The 13899-nt window shown below is 27.5% G+C and overlaps 1 protein-coding gene across 1 annotated transcript in view; it reads left to right on the top strand.

Moving 5' to 3' along the window:
• The first annotated feature begins 922 nt into the window (after positions 1–922).
• LOC123298148 (doublesex- and mab-3-related transcription factor A2-like) overlaps positions 923–13899 on the top strand; it is a 36552-nt gene continuing 23575 nt past the window's right edge. The window contains exon 1 of the mRNA XM_044880064.1: positions 923–1604. Coding sequence (XP_044735999.1) covers positions 1076–1604 — 529 coding nt within the window. The 5' untranslated portion in view covers positions 923–1075. The remainder of the gene's footprint in view (positions 1605–13899) is intronic.

The following is a 13899-nucleotide window of genomic DNA, read 5'->3' as shown; positions in this document are numbered from 1 at the left end:
ACTGCAAGCACTGGCGTCAATTTGATAGTCTCTACCATGACTCACCCAACGGATATATGTAAGTAAAAATTGTACATATGTTAGTTACACTGACTGATAGAAAAGTATTTTTACTTGTATTACAGCTTCAGTGATGTACGTGGCGTACTTATACATATTATTGCAACTCTTCCAACTTTCGTAATATCATAGAAACGATGGCTCTTCCGAAAAAAGGTATGGGACAAGACTTGGATATTAGGAAAGAAGATCTACAATTTTCCTCTGAAGTAATTTTATGATAAAATTTACCATTTCGCTGAAAATTGCAAAAAAAAACCGTTAATGTGACTTTTGACCCCGCGTAAATTTTTACCAATATTTCGGATCAATGAAGAATTTTTAGATTTCTTTTATTATGGTGCTTTGAACAATCCTACCGAGTTCCAGTCGAATTCGGATTTTTGTACCTACAGTCATATTTTTTGATTTAATTTGACCGGATAACTAATAATATAATAGTAATACATTTTCTATTATATTCTCATTTTATTTTTGTATTCCTATTATACATATTTATATAATACAAATACAGACACACACACACACACAACCTTATTATATGTTGTAGGTTTTATGTATATCTACTCTTTTTAGTAAGGATATTATACATATAATATTATTGTAGAATAATAGTTGAAGCGTATAATGATATTTAAAATACACTGTTTGTATATTTTATGGAAAAAGGAGAAGCAAACATTTTAAGGCGGAGTTACATTTAGGTATGTACTGTAGGGCGCGAGCGTCGAAGGCGGAGTTGTAAAGCGCGCATCGAAATGCTTCATACTGGATACAATGACTATTATAGTTATATTAATATTATCAAAGTAAAACCATCCACAACATATAGATAGATAGATACACTATAGCAGAGGACGAATATCTCCAAGAAGTTATCAATCAGCGCCAAAGATTAGAAGTTACAAAAGTTACGTGTTGGTGTTTCTAAAATACGTGCAATCGTGATGAACTAGTTTTATTTTCAAGTGACTGATTTAATAGATAGTGAAAAACAATTCCAAATAAGAAAAACATGAGTCTACCAAGTGGTGTTGATATGTCTAGTTTAATGTCCCAGCATCCCGTACTTGGTGCCATACCTCCAGCATTCTTTTTACGTGCAACAGAACGTTATCAGCGTACACCAAAATGTGCCCGATGTCGTAATCATGGTGTTGTATCAGCATTAAAAGGACATAAACGTTATTGTCGGTGGCGTGATTGTGTATGTGCAAAATGCACGTTAATTGCTGAACGACAACGTGTTATGGCCGCACAAGTTGCATTACGCCGTCAACAAGCACAAGAGGAAAGTGAAGCACGTGAATTGGGTATGCTGTATGCAACACCACAACAACAAACCGCATCATCGACCACATCATCGACAGCATCTGGTGCTAGTGACGTGGTTGTATCACAAACTTCTACCAAAAATTTATCACCAACTTCTCCAACGACCACTGATTTAGGTTTGTCGTTAATACACCAGACGAGAACAAGGCAAAATGAAGCTACCGCATTGTTTCAAACGAATATTGATAAATCAGAACCATCTAGTCCAAGTAAGTTTCTATTTTGTATTTATTTTTGGTAGATTTTTTTTCCGTTTTTCATCTTTCTTTTTACTTATTTTCCCATCAAATTGTATAGTTCTTAGGTCGATATCCGTAATTATACCAGCACAAAATTCTTTTCAATATAAAATAACATCAATGAAATAGTAAATTAAGATTGTGAGAATTTATAATTACCGTGAGTAACCGTAAAAAAGGTTATTTTATATAAGTAATTTAATAATAAAAATTTATGATTCAGTTTAACAAAAATTTTGTGTTGTGAAATAATGGGATTTAGTAATAACTTAACCCAAGTAGCTATATATATTTAAAAAAAAAAAAAGATTAAAGAGTTATAGATGCCGGAACACTTTAATTTTAGTTGGTAAATGGTCCAAAAATTTACCTGCCTTAAAATAATCCTATATTTATCTAGTCTTCAATACTAGAATTATTTTGTTGGTACATTAAAATGACCCAGCCTGTTTTGTTTAGGTAAAACAATTTGTTAAAAAAATAATAGGCTAATTTTTTCTAATTGTGATAAAATATTAAATATTGAATGTATGTATTAAAAACACAGATTATTAAATTGTTTTACCAAAAATTAATTATTAAAATAAGAGAAAGATATATTAAAATTTTTACAAAATAAGCAAACCACAGTATCTGCTGTTTTGTAGCAAGTACCTAGTAATTTTTCTTTACCCTAATTATTCACACTTCAATAAAATTATAGTTAAGCCTTCTTCATCCAAGCAACTTATATTTGCGAAAAATAACATTAAAATTCAAAAATTTTAACAAGAACAGATTATTTAATTACTTAAGCTATGATATACTTAGTTCTTAATATGTGAAAAAGTGACTTACTCCAATAAACTTGCTATATTTTTCTTTTTAAAATTTTCAAGACATTAGCATAATAGACTTAATTTCAATTTGTGTTTGAAAGTGACCAAAAGTAGCATGAATTATGCCATGTAACCAATTTCCACGGTGAAAATTGCTATTTTTGATTAATGCATACACACAGCTCCATATGGACTTTATATAATTGAAATAAATTACCTTGCTAATTACTTTTAAGCAAAAAAATATTGGTTATCAACTTTTTAGCCTCAATCAAAAAACTAATTTGACCTCACCCAAGAAATGAAACAATAATTTACATCGAAAGCAAAATTTTCTTAAAAATTAAAGAGTTGCTTTATGTACCGAGTGTCTTAGACAACCAATCCCCTTACTTTCTTAAAAATTAAATAAAAGTTGTTGAATTTAAATATGGATCTTGAAATCTTTTTAAAATAAAATAGCTCTTCCAGTTTGATTAAATTTATTTTCTGTCCCAGTTTCAACCTTAAATGGCTTTTTCATAGGTATACTGTTTCTAGCTTTCTCATATGGTGTATTTTTCCAGTCTATTATTTATCTTTTGACTTAAATTCAGTCATCTTTCCATGGTGAAATTTTCACCAAATTAGAAACAAGTAACATATCTCCCTGTAGTAATTGCGATTAGCCTATATTCATTGGGTTGACTATTATATCAGAAATATGCCTTTTTTAAACCAATATTACAATTTATTCATAAAGTATAGAGTTGAAGTAGCTCTAACATTTAATTCTTTAAACAATAAAACAAGAATTTGACTTCATAAAGTAATACTTACAATGCAGAGATATGGAAACAAGTATTGTGCAAGGAAAAATGGAAAAAACACACAAATACAAAAAGTATCGAGAGAGAAAAAAACAATTAAAAGAAACTAATTACACTAAACCTGCAAGGTAGCGTGCCACAAAACTAATATTTATAATTAATTACCAATACAGTTATTTGTACGAAAGGATCGTAGTTCCCAACGGATATCCCGCGACACTTCTCGTTCGTTTTTATAAAACTCAATTAATTCCTTTCTCACTTATTAGTAAATTGGATTGAAAATTTGAGAAATACTTTTCTATTTATAATTTTATGCTATATAACACTATTTTATTATTTATCTAACTGTGGTCCAAATATAAATAATAATGTAATATTAGGTATATTTGAAATTTGGAAAATCAATAAGTCGTTGTTATGAAATACAATTACAAAATACTTTTGAATTTTTAGCTTCAGAAGAGAAGCGAGAAGGAGTTTTACAAATAAAAGTGCTACAAAATATAATAATATTTTAAAAATCCATATACAATATATTGAATACAGTGTATCATTATTATCAAGTACTTCATGATAAGCTTTCCTTATACCTATTAAAATAATCCCCTAGATATATAAATTATAATGAAAACATATTGAAAAATATTTTACTAAATCACCCTTACATAATACAAACTATAAGAAGGTATGTATGTTGAAGGTATTGTGGAAATGTTATGAAGTCGCGAAGTTCTTAAGCACCACTTCACTGGAGTTTCAACTAAATTAAGTCTCATTTAGAATATTCTTAATTGATGGTTTTTCATAACATACCTTTCTATGTTATTTTATGCACTGTATTGGGTGTCCAAAAATTGTGTGCCATTTCGTTTAAGATATTTGAATCGTGATATATATTTATAGAATTATTGAAACTATGTTCCTTATCGCACGATATTTGTTTGCTGGTTCTGAGTTAAAATCAAAAAAGCTGTCACAGACACCAAAAACCGACATCTAGGTTATCTAGGATTATCTAGGAAGCTTAAACTTTATATTAATTTTATGTTATCATAAAAATATCCTAATCAAACGAAACGTAATGTACGCACGTATTGGATTGACAACTAAATCAGAACTATGTCTTTTTTAAACTAATACTACTATTACTTCATACTGTAAGCACGTAAAGTAGCTATAAAATTAAATTCTGTATAATAAAAAGTATAATGAAAAGTATAATTTCAATAGGTACATAGTATTGGATTTAACTCAACAACAAAAAATTTGATGGACTGGTGGCTATTTGAAATTTGTTGTGAAAGTTGCGCCTAACAATTGCGACTAAAGGTTAAAATTTATTAATTAATCCGTACTTTATTCAAATAATAAAATATTTGAATATCAAATACAAAAAAACATTTTAGTCGATACTGGAAAATGAGTACGACCACCGCCTGAGCACTTAAAATCGTACAGTTTTCCGGTTTCTTATAACTTCGTTTATATCTTGAATGTTTCAATTTTGTTAGTTTATCAAAATTAATTGAGCAAATTTCTAAAATTGTGTAATCCCTGTTAACCTTCTCTCATTTACGGTACAATTTTGTCTTTTAACGAAGTTTTGTTATTATCATAATTTATTTCAAATTTAAAATGTCCCCGACGTATATATTTATGTATACTTTTTCTATTTGAAATTATTCTGGCAAACGTGATGATTCATATTTCATTTTTGGCCGTCTCAGAATTAAAAGTGAAATGCCAAAATCTATTTAAAAGAAATAGTACAGTAATCTGATAAGGTCTATAGACGACTACAAGCGGACCAAATAAAATAAATAATAAAAGTTTAAAGGCCTTAGTTCCAACCACATACAAATTTTTAGTTTAGCGTTTCCATATTTACCTAAAGAGAAAAACCTTTTAATGTTACCAGAAAGGTCACAATTCGGTACAGAGATGAGTTAGTTATGTTTAAATTTATGTTTTTCTTAATTCCAGTATTCGGTGGCTCAAAATGCAATTTTCTCCAAATTAATTTTAATATTAACACAAAGTTTTAGAATCAATATATGTATATATAAGTTTAAAGGGCTAAATTTTGGGACACGCAATACATATGGTGATTTTAAACGCGTGTATAATAAGTGCACACGCATCTTGATATACAAAATCGAACGTACGCCCATAGTACTTTATAAATCAAACCGTTTAAAGAGTCCAATTTTTTCAGTACTTCCAATATTTCATTAAAGAGTACTCCCAATATTTCATTAAACAGAATTTGCCTAGCTTCAACTTTCGTTTGTTTATTTGTTTACTTGTTAAAATTAGTGTAATCTGGACTGTTACATACTTCTATACCTAAAATATCCACAAATTAGTTCAATACAATTTTTTATGGTGCACCATTTTTGTAATATCATCAAATGTATTTCCAAAAAAATTACGATTAGAAAAAAAAATAGGTACCTTAACAAACACAGACCAGCGTGCGAATCCAATTAAATAAAAGCTTCTAGGAAATATTACGCACTGTACCTACTTTAAAATATTTCTTTCCACTGCTTCCACCAAGAGGCGGGTTCGGTAATCAAGAAAATTGAGAAAAGCGTTGCTCGTGTGCTGAATTAAAGAAAATCGAGTTTTTTTATTTTGGTGTTTTTAAAATATAGGTTCAAAGTAAAGTATCGCCAACAAGATTAATGGAAAAAAAATGAATGAAAGCTTACAACTGGTGACAGTGTTGAAAATGATTTTTTTCAATGTACTTCATTTTTAAGCCTTTCGTCAGTTACATATGTTATCTGATATTTCTTCATGTATCATCTTGTTGATAACTAAAAATCGGAGAAAAACACGAAATTCAAAAACTCAAGTTCAAATTTTAATTGTCTTTTGTTTATTAAAACGTGGCTGGCAAATCGAATTTATTGATTGGATTGTTTCTCTCTTTTTTTAGACTTTTATATTTATTGATTAAAAATTCAGTATAAATATGGTGGGAGCACAAATAAAGTTATATATTTTCAGATATGGAAATCGTTATTCCTGAAAATCCTGATCACAATAATCAAATAAAAATTATTGTATCTTATTAAATTATTGTATTATCATCGATCCTTGATGAGTGTGTCAAATTTCGATTTAATACGACGTTTTGAAGGGGGTCAAAATTATGTCCAAATTTTCCGTTGCATACTAACATACGTATGAAGCTAATAAAATTGTGTTAAAAAAAGAGTTGAGCTGTGTTGAAGCAAATGATTCAATATTTTCCACAAACTGCTAATCACAATTTTTCCACTTTCTGTTACTCTTTATTGTCATTTTCCACAGATGCTTTTACGCATCCATTTTTGTCGAAATATTTTTTTCAAGAATATTCTATCTATCCCTTTACCGAAAAATATATTTTACCTAAACATACACAGATAAATTGGAAGTAAAATACTATAAATTCAATATATGACTTGGTGTAAACTTACCACACTTATCAAAAAATACTTAAATTCTTCAATTGCATTGTTCATCCTTTATTATTCCATCGTTTTCTCTATATACCTTTATCCTTTATATATTATGAATTTATTCAGAATGTTTATAGCATACATCAAGTATGTAAAATAGTGTGCGTATGTGGTATTTATTTGAACTGGCCCCAATTATTATGATGGTAAAGCATACGACCATCATCCAGTGTTACTTTTATATGAAAAACAAACTGTGGTGCGGATATGGCTATAGAGTCCACAATCATTATCTTCCCTATAATCGAATTATCATTTTAATTCCAAAACGATTTGGTATATTTCAAGCATTTTTACAAATCTTACAATCGGAATATTCCAGAAATGTTTCAATAGGTGCCGCATTCGCCAGGGGGCTAGCGAGAACTTTGGCCCCGGTACTTTCGAAAATCCTGTTAATTTTCCCAATTTTGAAATAAGAAAAAGTACATGAGTGTGAACAATGTAAATTAGGAAGATAACAGGATTTTCGAAAAATATGAGTACCCAGGGCAGGTAAAATATAGAATACCTATAACATACCCTAATTTCAAATCGATAGAGTAAAGGGTATAATCGCAATGCTTGAAATGAAATTGTTACTTCAACCATTCTTATCTGGAAAACCGGTTTTTTTAATAAATATTCTTTTTCACCAATGAATATTTAAGAAGATTCTTAAAAATATTATTAAGTTTCACACCAATCAAATAATGATTTCACGCCAATCAAAAATATGTATAGAACAGCCTTAAATAAAATATACTTTTGATGGGTCAAACATAATTTTCAGGATGAAAACAATAGCTTTCTGACAGGAAATGAATACTTATGTGGCTAACCGTATAATGGCTTTTAAAAATATTGATATTCTAAATCTAAAGAATACAACATATAATATATACATGTACTTTATTTGAGCAATTATTTTTAAGAAAAATTCTATTTCAAGTACTTTGTAAATCTCCACTTGATAATTTTAGTTTGTTGCACTTTTTATTGTGCGTTTACAAATATAATGATCTTTCATATACCCAACCTATAACTATTAAATAAAAAAGATGTTTTCATTCTTGCACGAAAATACATCATTATATCAATTTTCAATATATTCAGTGAAAGTTTATAACGATGTTTCTTTTCATAAGGTCAAAATGTCGATTACCATCATATATTTTTTTGTAGCACGATCAAATGAAATATATATTATATTACTTTCATAAACATGATTCGAACGTTACCCGACTGTCAAGGAGTGTTTATGTTTTTCGCGCGTATCTTGTATATATATATTAGTAAATTTCTTTATTACCTCGTATCTTCCGAGTATCCAAACGAGTCAATGGATTTCAACATTTTAGGTATTATTCGATTTCTCTCAAAAATACAAGTGTTCCTAGATAGGTTTTTGAAAAAACAAAACAAAATGGCGGATTTTTGGAGCGAAATAGTAATACGTTAATGAAAAACAAAACCTATCGAGTAAGATATCAAAATAGAGAAGATTAAAAAATTTATATTAAAAGTTATATGTTTAAATTTTACCAGGAAGAATAAATTGGTTTAAAGGTTTTTTAATACAGTATAATGAGAGAATTTTACTGCTGGGACACTAAAAAAACTAAAATAAAATAAATAATTTAAAAAATAAAACTCGGTTGCGTTAAAATTAATATCTAGACCTTCTTCCTTTTCTAGTTTATTAAACACAGTCGGTTTTTTTTTTTATTATTTCTTTTATTTTAGACTTTTTAGTGTTGTCCTAGCAGTAAAAAAATCCAATCATTATCCTAAATGAATTTAAACAGATAACTTATATATAAATATTTTTTAATATTATTTTAATTTCCTTTATTTTGTTACCCTACTCGATAGGTTTTGTTAATTAACATAAAAGCTATAACCAAGTAAAGACATATTAACCAAAAATTAAGTTATATTGATCCTCTCTAGAGCAATTTAGGTACCTTTACCTAAAAATGATATTTGAATTATCTGAAAAATGAAAGTTATTTCGAATTGCAAACAAGATAACCTTAACATTTTTATTGAGTAATGATTTTTACTCACCTGTATATAAAGAATAACAGATTTATATTTATATTTAATTCTATCTGTATGTAAAGATAGAATTGAATTTATGAATCAATGATATAAAATTGTATACTTTTTTTATGGTTTGTTCAATTTTAAATTTATTAGTTTTTTCATTTATTTTGTTAATATTACTATGATGCCTATTGTTTATTGTTGTTTTTAAATAAAATTTAAAACCTTTTCATAATAATTAAATGAATACATTACATATAAATTTGTAATATATACTAGCAGCCCCCCAGGAACTTCGTTTTGAATTGTTACGGTTTGTATTAAACAAAACTATGCAGGAGAAAATACTGAACGGAAAATTTGAGATTTGGATTCAAGTTTTAGTGAAAACTGTTGAACAATGAGGAAAGCTTTGAAGGTCCGGTCTTGTTTATTGAACGATACCATCGTTTCAAGCTTGAATGTCAGACAGTGAAACAACATTGGTTTTAGGTTTTTGCCCAAATCTCGGTGAAAGAAAACGAAATTAGTATTTTATTGTATCATTTTTGAATTCTATTGGCGTAATAGGGTTTGAAACAGTAAACATAATCATGTTTGAAATAGTACTTCAAAATGTTGATTTTTCAAATAAAAGGCCACAAAAAAAAGTATTTCGGCAAAATAAACCCGCTTCCTTGCAAAGACGTTGTCAGCCATTTTGATGACGTTATGTTGGTAAAAACAACAGTCGTGTATGCAAATTACTAATTTAATTTAATTTAATTTAATGGATATTAATTTTTCCTATATGATGTCACATCATGGCGGCTCATGTTTTAGGTCACGTGATATACAGATTAAAAATTCCAACATTTAATTTTAATATAATAAAACAAAAATGTGCTTTTATACTCAAAATCAGAATATTTAAGTATATTTCTAGATAAATTTTGATTTTTATCAAATTTCATAATTAATTTTTTTCTACCAAAAGTTCCCTATTTCATCGGACAAAAAGTCAAGCTTGACACATGGGCACTCCTTCGGAAATTCAGTGCAAAACTAGCAAAGAAAATAGTGAACTATTTCGAGAATAGCAGAAACATACAGACATACATTTAAATTTTATTAATATAAATGAAAAAACAAAAATTTATTATATGTATACATTTCTTGTATGTTTATTTGTTTGTAGTGGTTATGAAGCAATAAAAATTCTATTTGTTTTAAAAAATTAATTTTTTTCACTGCATTTGATTGGATGCTGTATTCATAAAATATTATTTACACACTACATGCTTTTTTTTTATTAATTTAAAATTGTTCATGTTATTTGTTTGATACAAAAAAATTATATTATTACATCGTTCCTATATAATAGAGACTATAGAGAATTTTCTCCTGCATTAAATTACATGAGTTATTTTTGTAGGTTCAGTATAACTACTGAATGTAAATGCATAAAATCCTTACAAGTTTGCAATCCTTTAATTTTCTATTTGCAATCAGTCTCCAAAATGATAAAAAAAAAGTTTAAAAAAAGTCTCCACATGATACATGCTGTTTTCTAACTTTACAATTGCTCGAAACTTGAATAATTTATCGAGAAATTTTATAAAAAATATTTTGGATTCAAAGGCACGTATCTTACGCAATAAGAGAATAGTTAAAATTAAAAAGTTTTTACCATTAAAAAGGTAAAATTTCAGAACTTGAATGCAAAGTTTTACCTAAATTTCTTCTTTCTTTCTGCTTCTTTATTGCCGTTTTCCCAAAACAAAAAAAATGTTCCTAATAAAAGCTATTATTATTTTTTTTTATATAGACCATGTTTTTTTGTTTAAAGAATTATTTGGCTATTTCTTACCTTTATTTAACTGAGTTAAAAACCAGCTTTATTAAAATGGTAGATTTTATATGTTTTGTACAAAAAAGACCATTCTACAAGGAACAACTTTATACGTATTCTTCTAACTTCTATCATTTATAAATCCGGCTTTTGATTTAACTTGATATATTAGTCTAAATGCCTAATATTAAACTTATTTACAATAAGTCAATTTTCTTGAATAATTTTTTTTAAATACTTTCAAAATTATTTATGTGATATTCTTGAATTATTTTTTTATGTACCTTTTTTAAGATTATTAAAACACACACTTCTTTGCTTCACCCTGTATATCAAATTAACATCAACAGAAAAAATACCTATACATCCTGTGAATATGTAATAGAAATAGCAATAAATATAATATTCAAATAGCATTTTCATCTCTTCCGTATACTTTTAAATGTATATCTGTTTTTAATATTGAAAGTTCAAAAGAAAATTGATGAAAAATTGTAGTTAAAAAAATTTATATAAAATAAATTAAAAAATTGGTTTTAATATTAAAGTCACAATAGATATCTATATATTATTATATTTCTGTAGAATAAGAAGATATGATATGATGTATAATATACACTTGTATTTTATAAAAATTTTCATTTACATTCATCGATAATTTCTTTTACTACTTTTATTTATTTTTTTTTGTCCTCATATTCTCAGAGTTTAGTTTTCTCTCTGTTTCTCTTCACTTGTATCTCTGTGTTTATATACATATATAATATTATATTGAATTGATCACTATCATCATACACTTTCCTCACACAATACACAATATTCTACAAATTTACCCGATTCTATTGTTATCGGCAATGATTGGTTGAATGTTGCAGATGACAAGCAATTCCAATCTATATATAAATAAAATACACTTCTTTTTAACAAGTTCCAATGTTTGATAGTGATGCTATGTGGTTGCTTATATATCTCAATACATAAGTTGATCTATTTTATTTCCTATTATTCATCTTTAACCTTCGACAAGAAAATGAAAAGTAATCGTTCATTTTAGAATAGAATTCAGCGCACATGGAAATATCTATTTCCTTATCGCACGTTATCGTTCGGATTTGTTTGCTGGTTGGGAGGTAAAACTAAAAAAAGTGCAACAAGAAAAAAAAATTAACACCAAAACCAATCATTTTTCAAATAGGTCAGGATTCAACTTGCCATGAAATTTGAGAATATGCAAAAATATTATTATAATTTGTCAATTTGTATTTGTATGACTTTATGTTTTTTTCATTTAAAAAAATTTAGAAGTGAATAACCAGAAGTTAAAGATAATAGAGATAATTTAAAGTAAGTAAAAGGAAATTTTATGTTATATCATAATTAATATCCTTACCAAACCAAATCTACGTACGCACATATGAGGTTGACTACTAAATCAGAATTATGTCTTTTTTTAAACTAATATTACAATTAATTGATATAGTAAAAAGTAAAAGTGCTAAAATTAAATTCTTACCTTTATTTGAGCTGTTTTATCAAGGCCAACTTTTTGTTTAAGTGTGTTCTCGAGCCTAATAGTACAATTAATTGATTCTAATTTATATTTTTGCTGAATATATGTTATTCTAAATCAAAAGTAAAATATGCAACTACTTAAATTAAACAGCGTGCTTTAAAAATGTTAATTGTTTTTTAAAATGTTGACCTCGGTAAAACAACTAAAGTATAGTGTATTGAGTATGACGATAAAACCCACACACCGTCGAGCTAATCCATAGTCTTCAGCTTGTGTTTAACCCAGACTACGGGGTAGCCTCTATGTCTATGGATCATAGCCACCGCTTAATTGTGAAAACTCGAGCAAAGAGCGAAAAATCATCGTTAGTACCAAAAATCGATAAAACCCATTTTATGTACGTTATTTAGATAATTTTTTGTTATTATGTTGAAAGAATTTAGACTACGCTACAATAGTCGATAAAACGAATAAATTTTAACATTACTATAAGTTTCTAATAGACACTAAGTTGTTTAAATTAATTGTTGCTTAATAAAATTAATTATTCGACCGCTGATGTTGGAAATACAGCTAAAATACTAATTAAAACAAAAAAATATCACCATAGAATTAAAACTAGAAAATTTGAAACAAACTAGATAGATCATCTTATACTTCTTGATTCTACGTTACATCTCTATTACAATTCTTCTCAGATGAGGATGATTGCTATAGTTGTTATAATAGTATTTGTATATGTATATTGTATATACTCTATATATATTTGGTTCATCTGTATATTTCTCATCCATTCTTCTTCTTTCTCCTACTCATTTCTCTAGAACCTCACAGTATGATCAGGCAAGGCGAGGCGAAACGGATCATTTGTATATTTGTATATATATATATATATATATAGTGATATTAACCATATCTTTACATTCAGGATTGAGGTGTTCCCATTTCAATGTATAACAATAACTCTACTTATATTATATTATATAGAGATATATACATCCACCCAATAACAATAACTAGAATTCGTATTCGATGTTTCGTGATGTTATTTGCTATATAATTAAATTGGTTTCGTCAAACTCATCTGCACTTCTGTCTACAAATATACAGAGTGTTGTTTAACTTCGAGAGTGAATCTTTCCAGATTTGACGTTTTCTAAGAAATTTTGAAAATGAATTGCCGATAATGATTTTGAATATGGTGTGCGGATTTGATAATTAACAGTTTTATTAAGGATGTACGAGTGCCAGAGCAATTTTTGGATAAAAGGCTTGAATTTTTTTCATATGAAGTTGAGCTAAGTCTAAATCAATTCTGAAAATTATTACTTATTATTGTTGTTCACATTTAATTATGCACACAATATTTACATCATGGTCTGTTCGACTAATTTTGATATATAATATGTTACATTCAATTGTAAACTAATTATTGACAAATGTCTTGTCTAGTAATCTTAATTAAAGAGTGTATTTTTTTCATTTCTCTTTAATTAACAATTCTGAAAATTTTAGGGGACATTCACCGATTATTTAAATAAATAAATGACTTCAAAAGTAGGCATATTTAACATTGGTCTACTTATGGTAGAAAATGGTAGATGGATGATATGTTTTCATAGGTTTCTCCCAAACCAGTCGATGGAAATTAAAAAAAAAAAAAAATTTAATATAAAGTGAAAACCTTGATAAATAATTTAAAAGAAAAAAACCATTTTGCCCGACTTATTAAGGATGTATGAGCACGGTAG

Source organism: Chrysoperla carnea, chromosome 4 (genome assembly GCF_905475395.1).
Source record: "Chrysoperla carnea chromosome 4, inChrCarn1.1, whole genome shotgun sequence".
Taxonomy (NCBI): Eukaryota; Metazoa; Arthropoda; class Insecta; order Neuroptera; family Chrysopidae; genus Chrysoperla; species Chrysoperla carnea.
The sequence above is the reverse complement of the archived record's forward strand: the minus strand, read 5'-3'. Positions and strand labels throughout refer to the sequence as shown.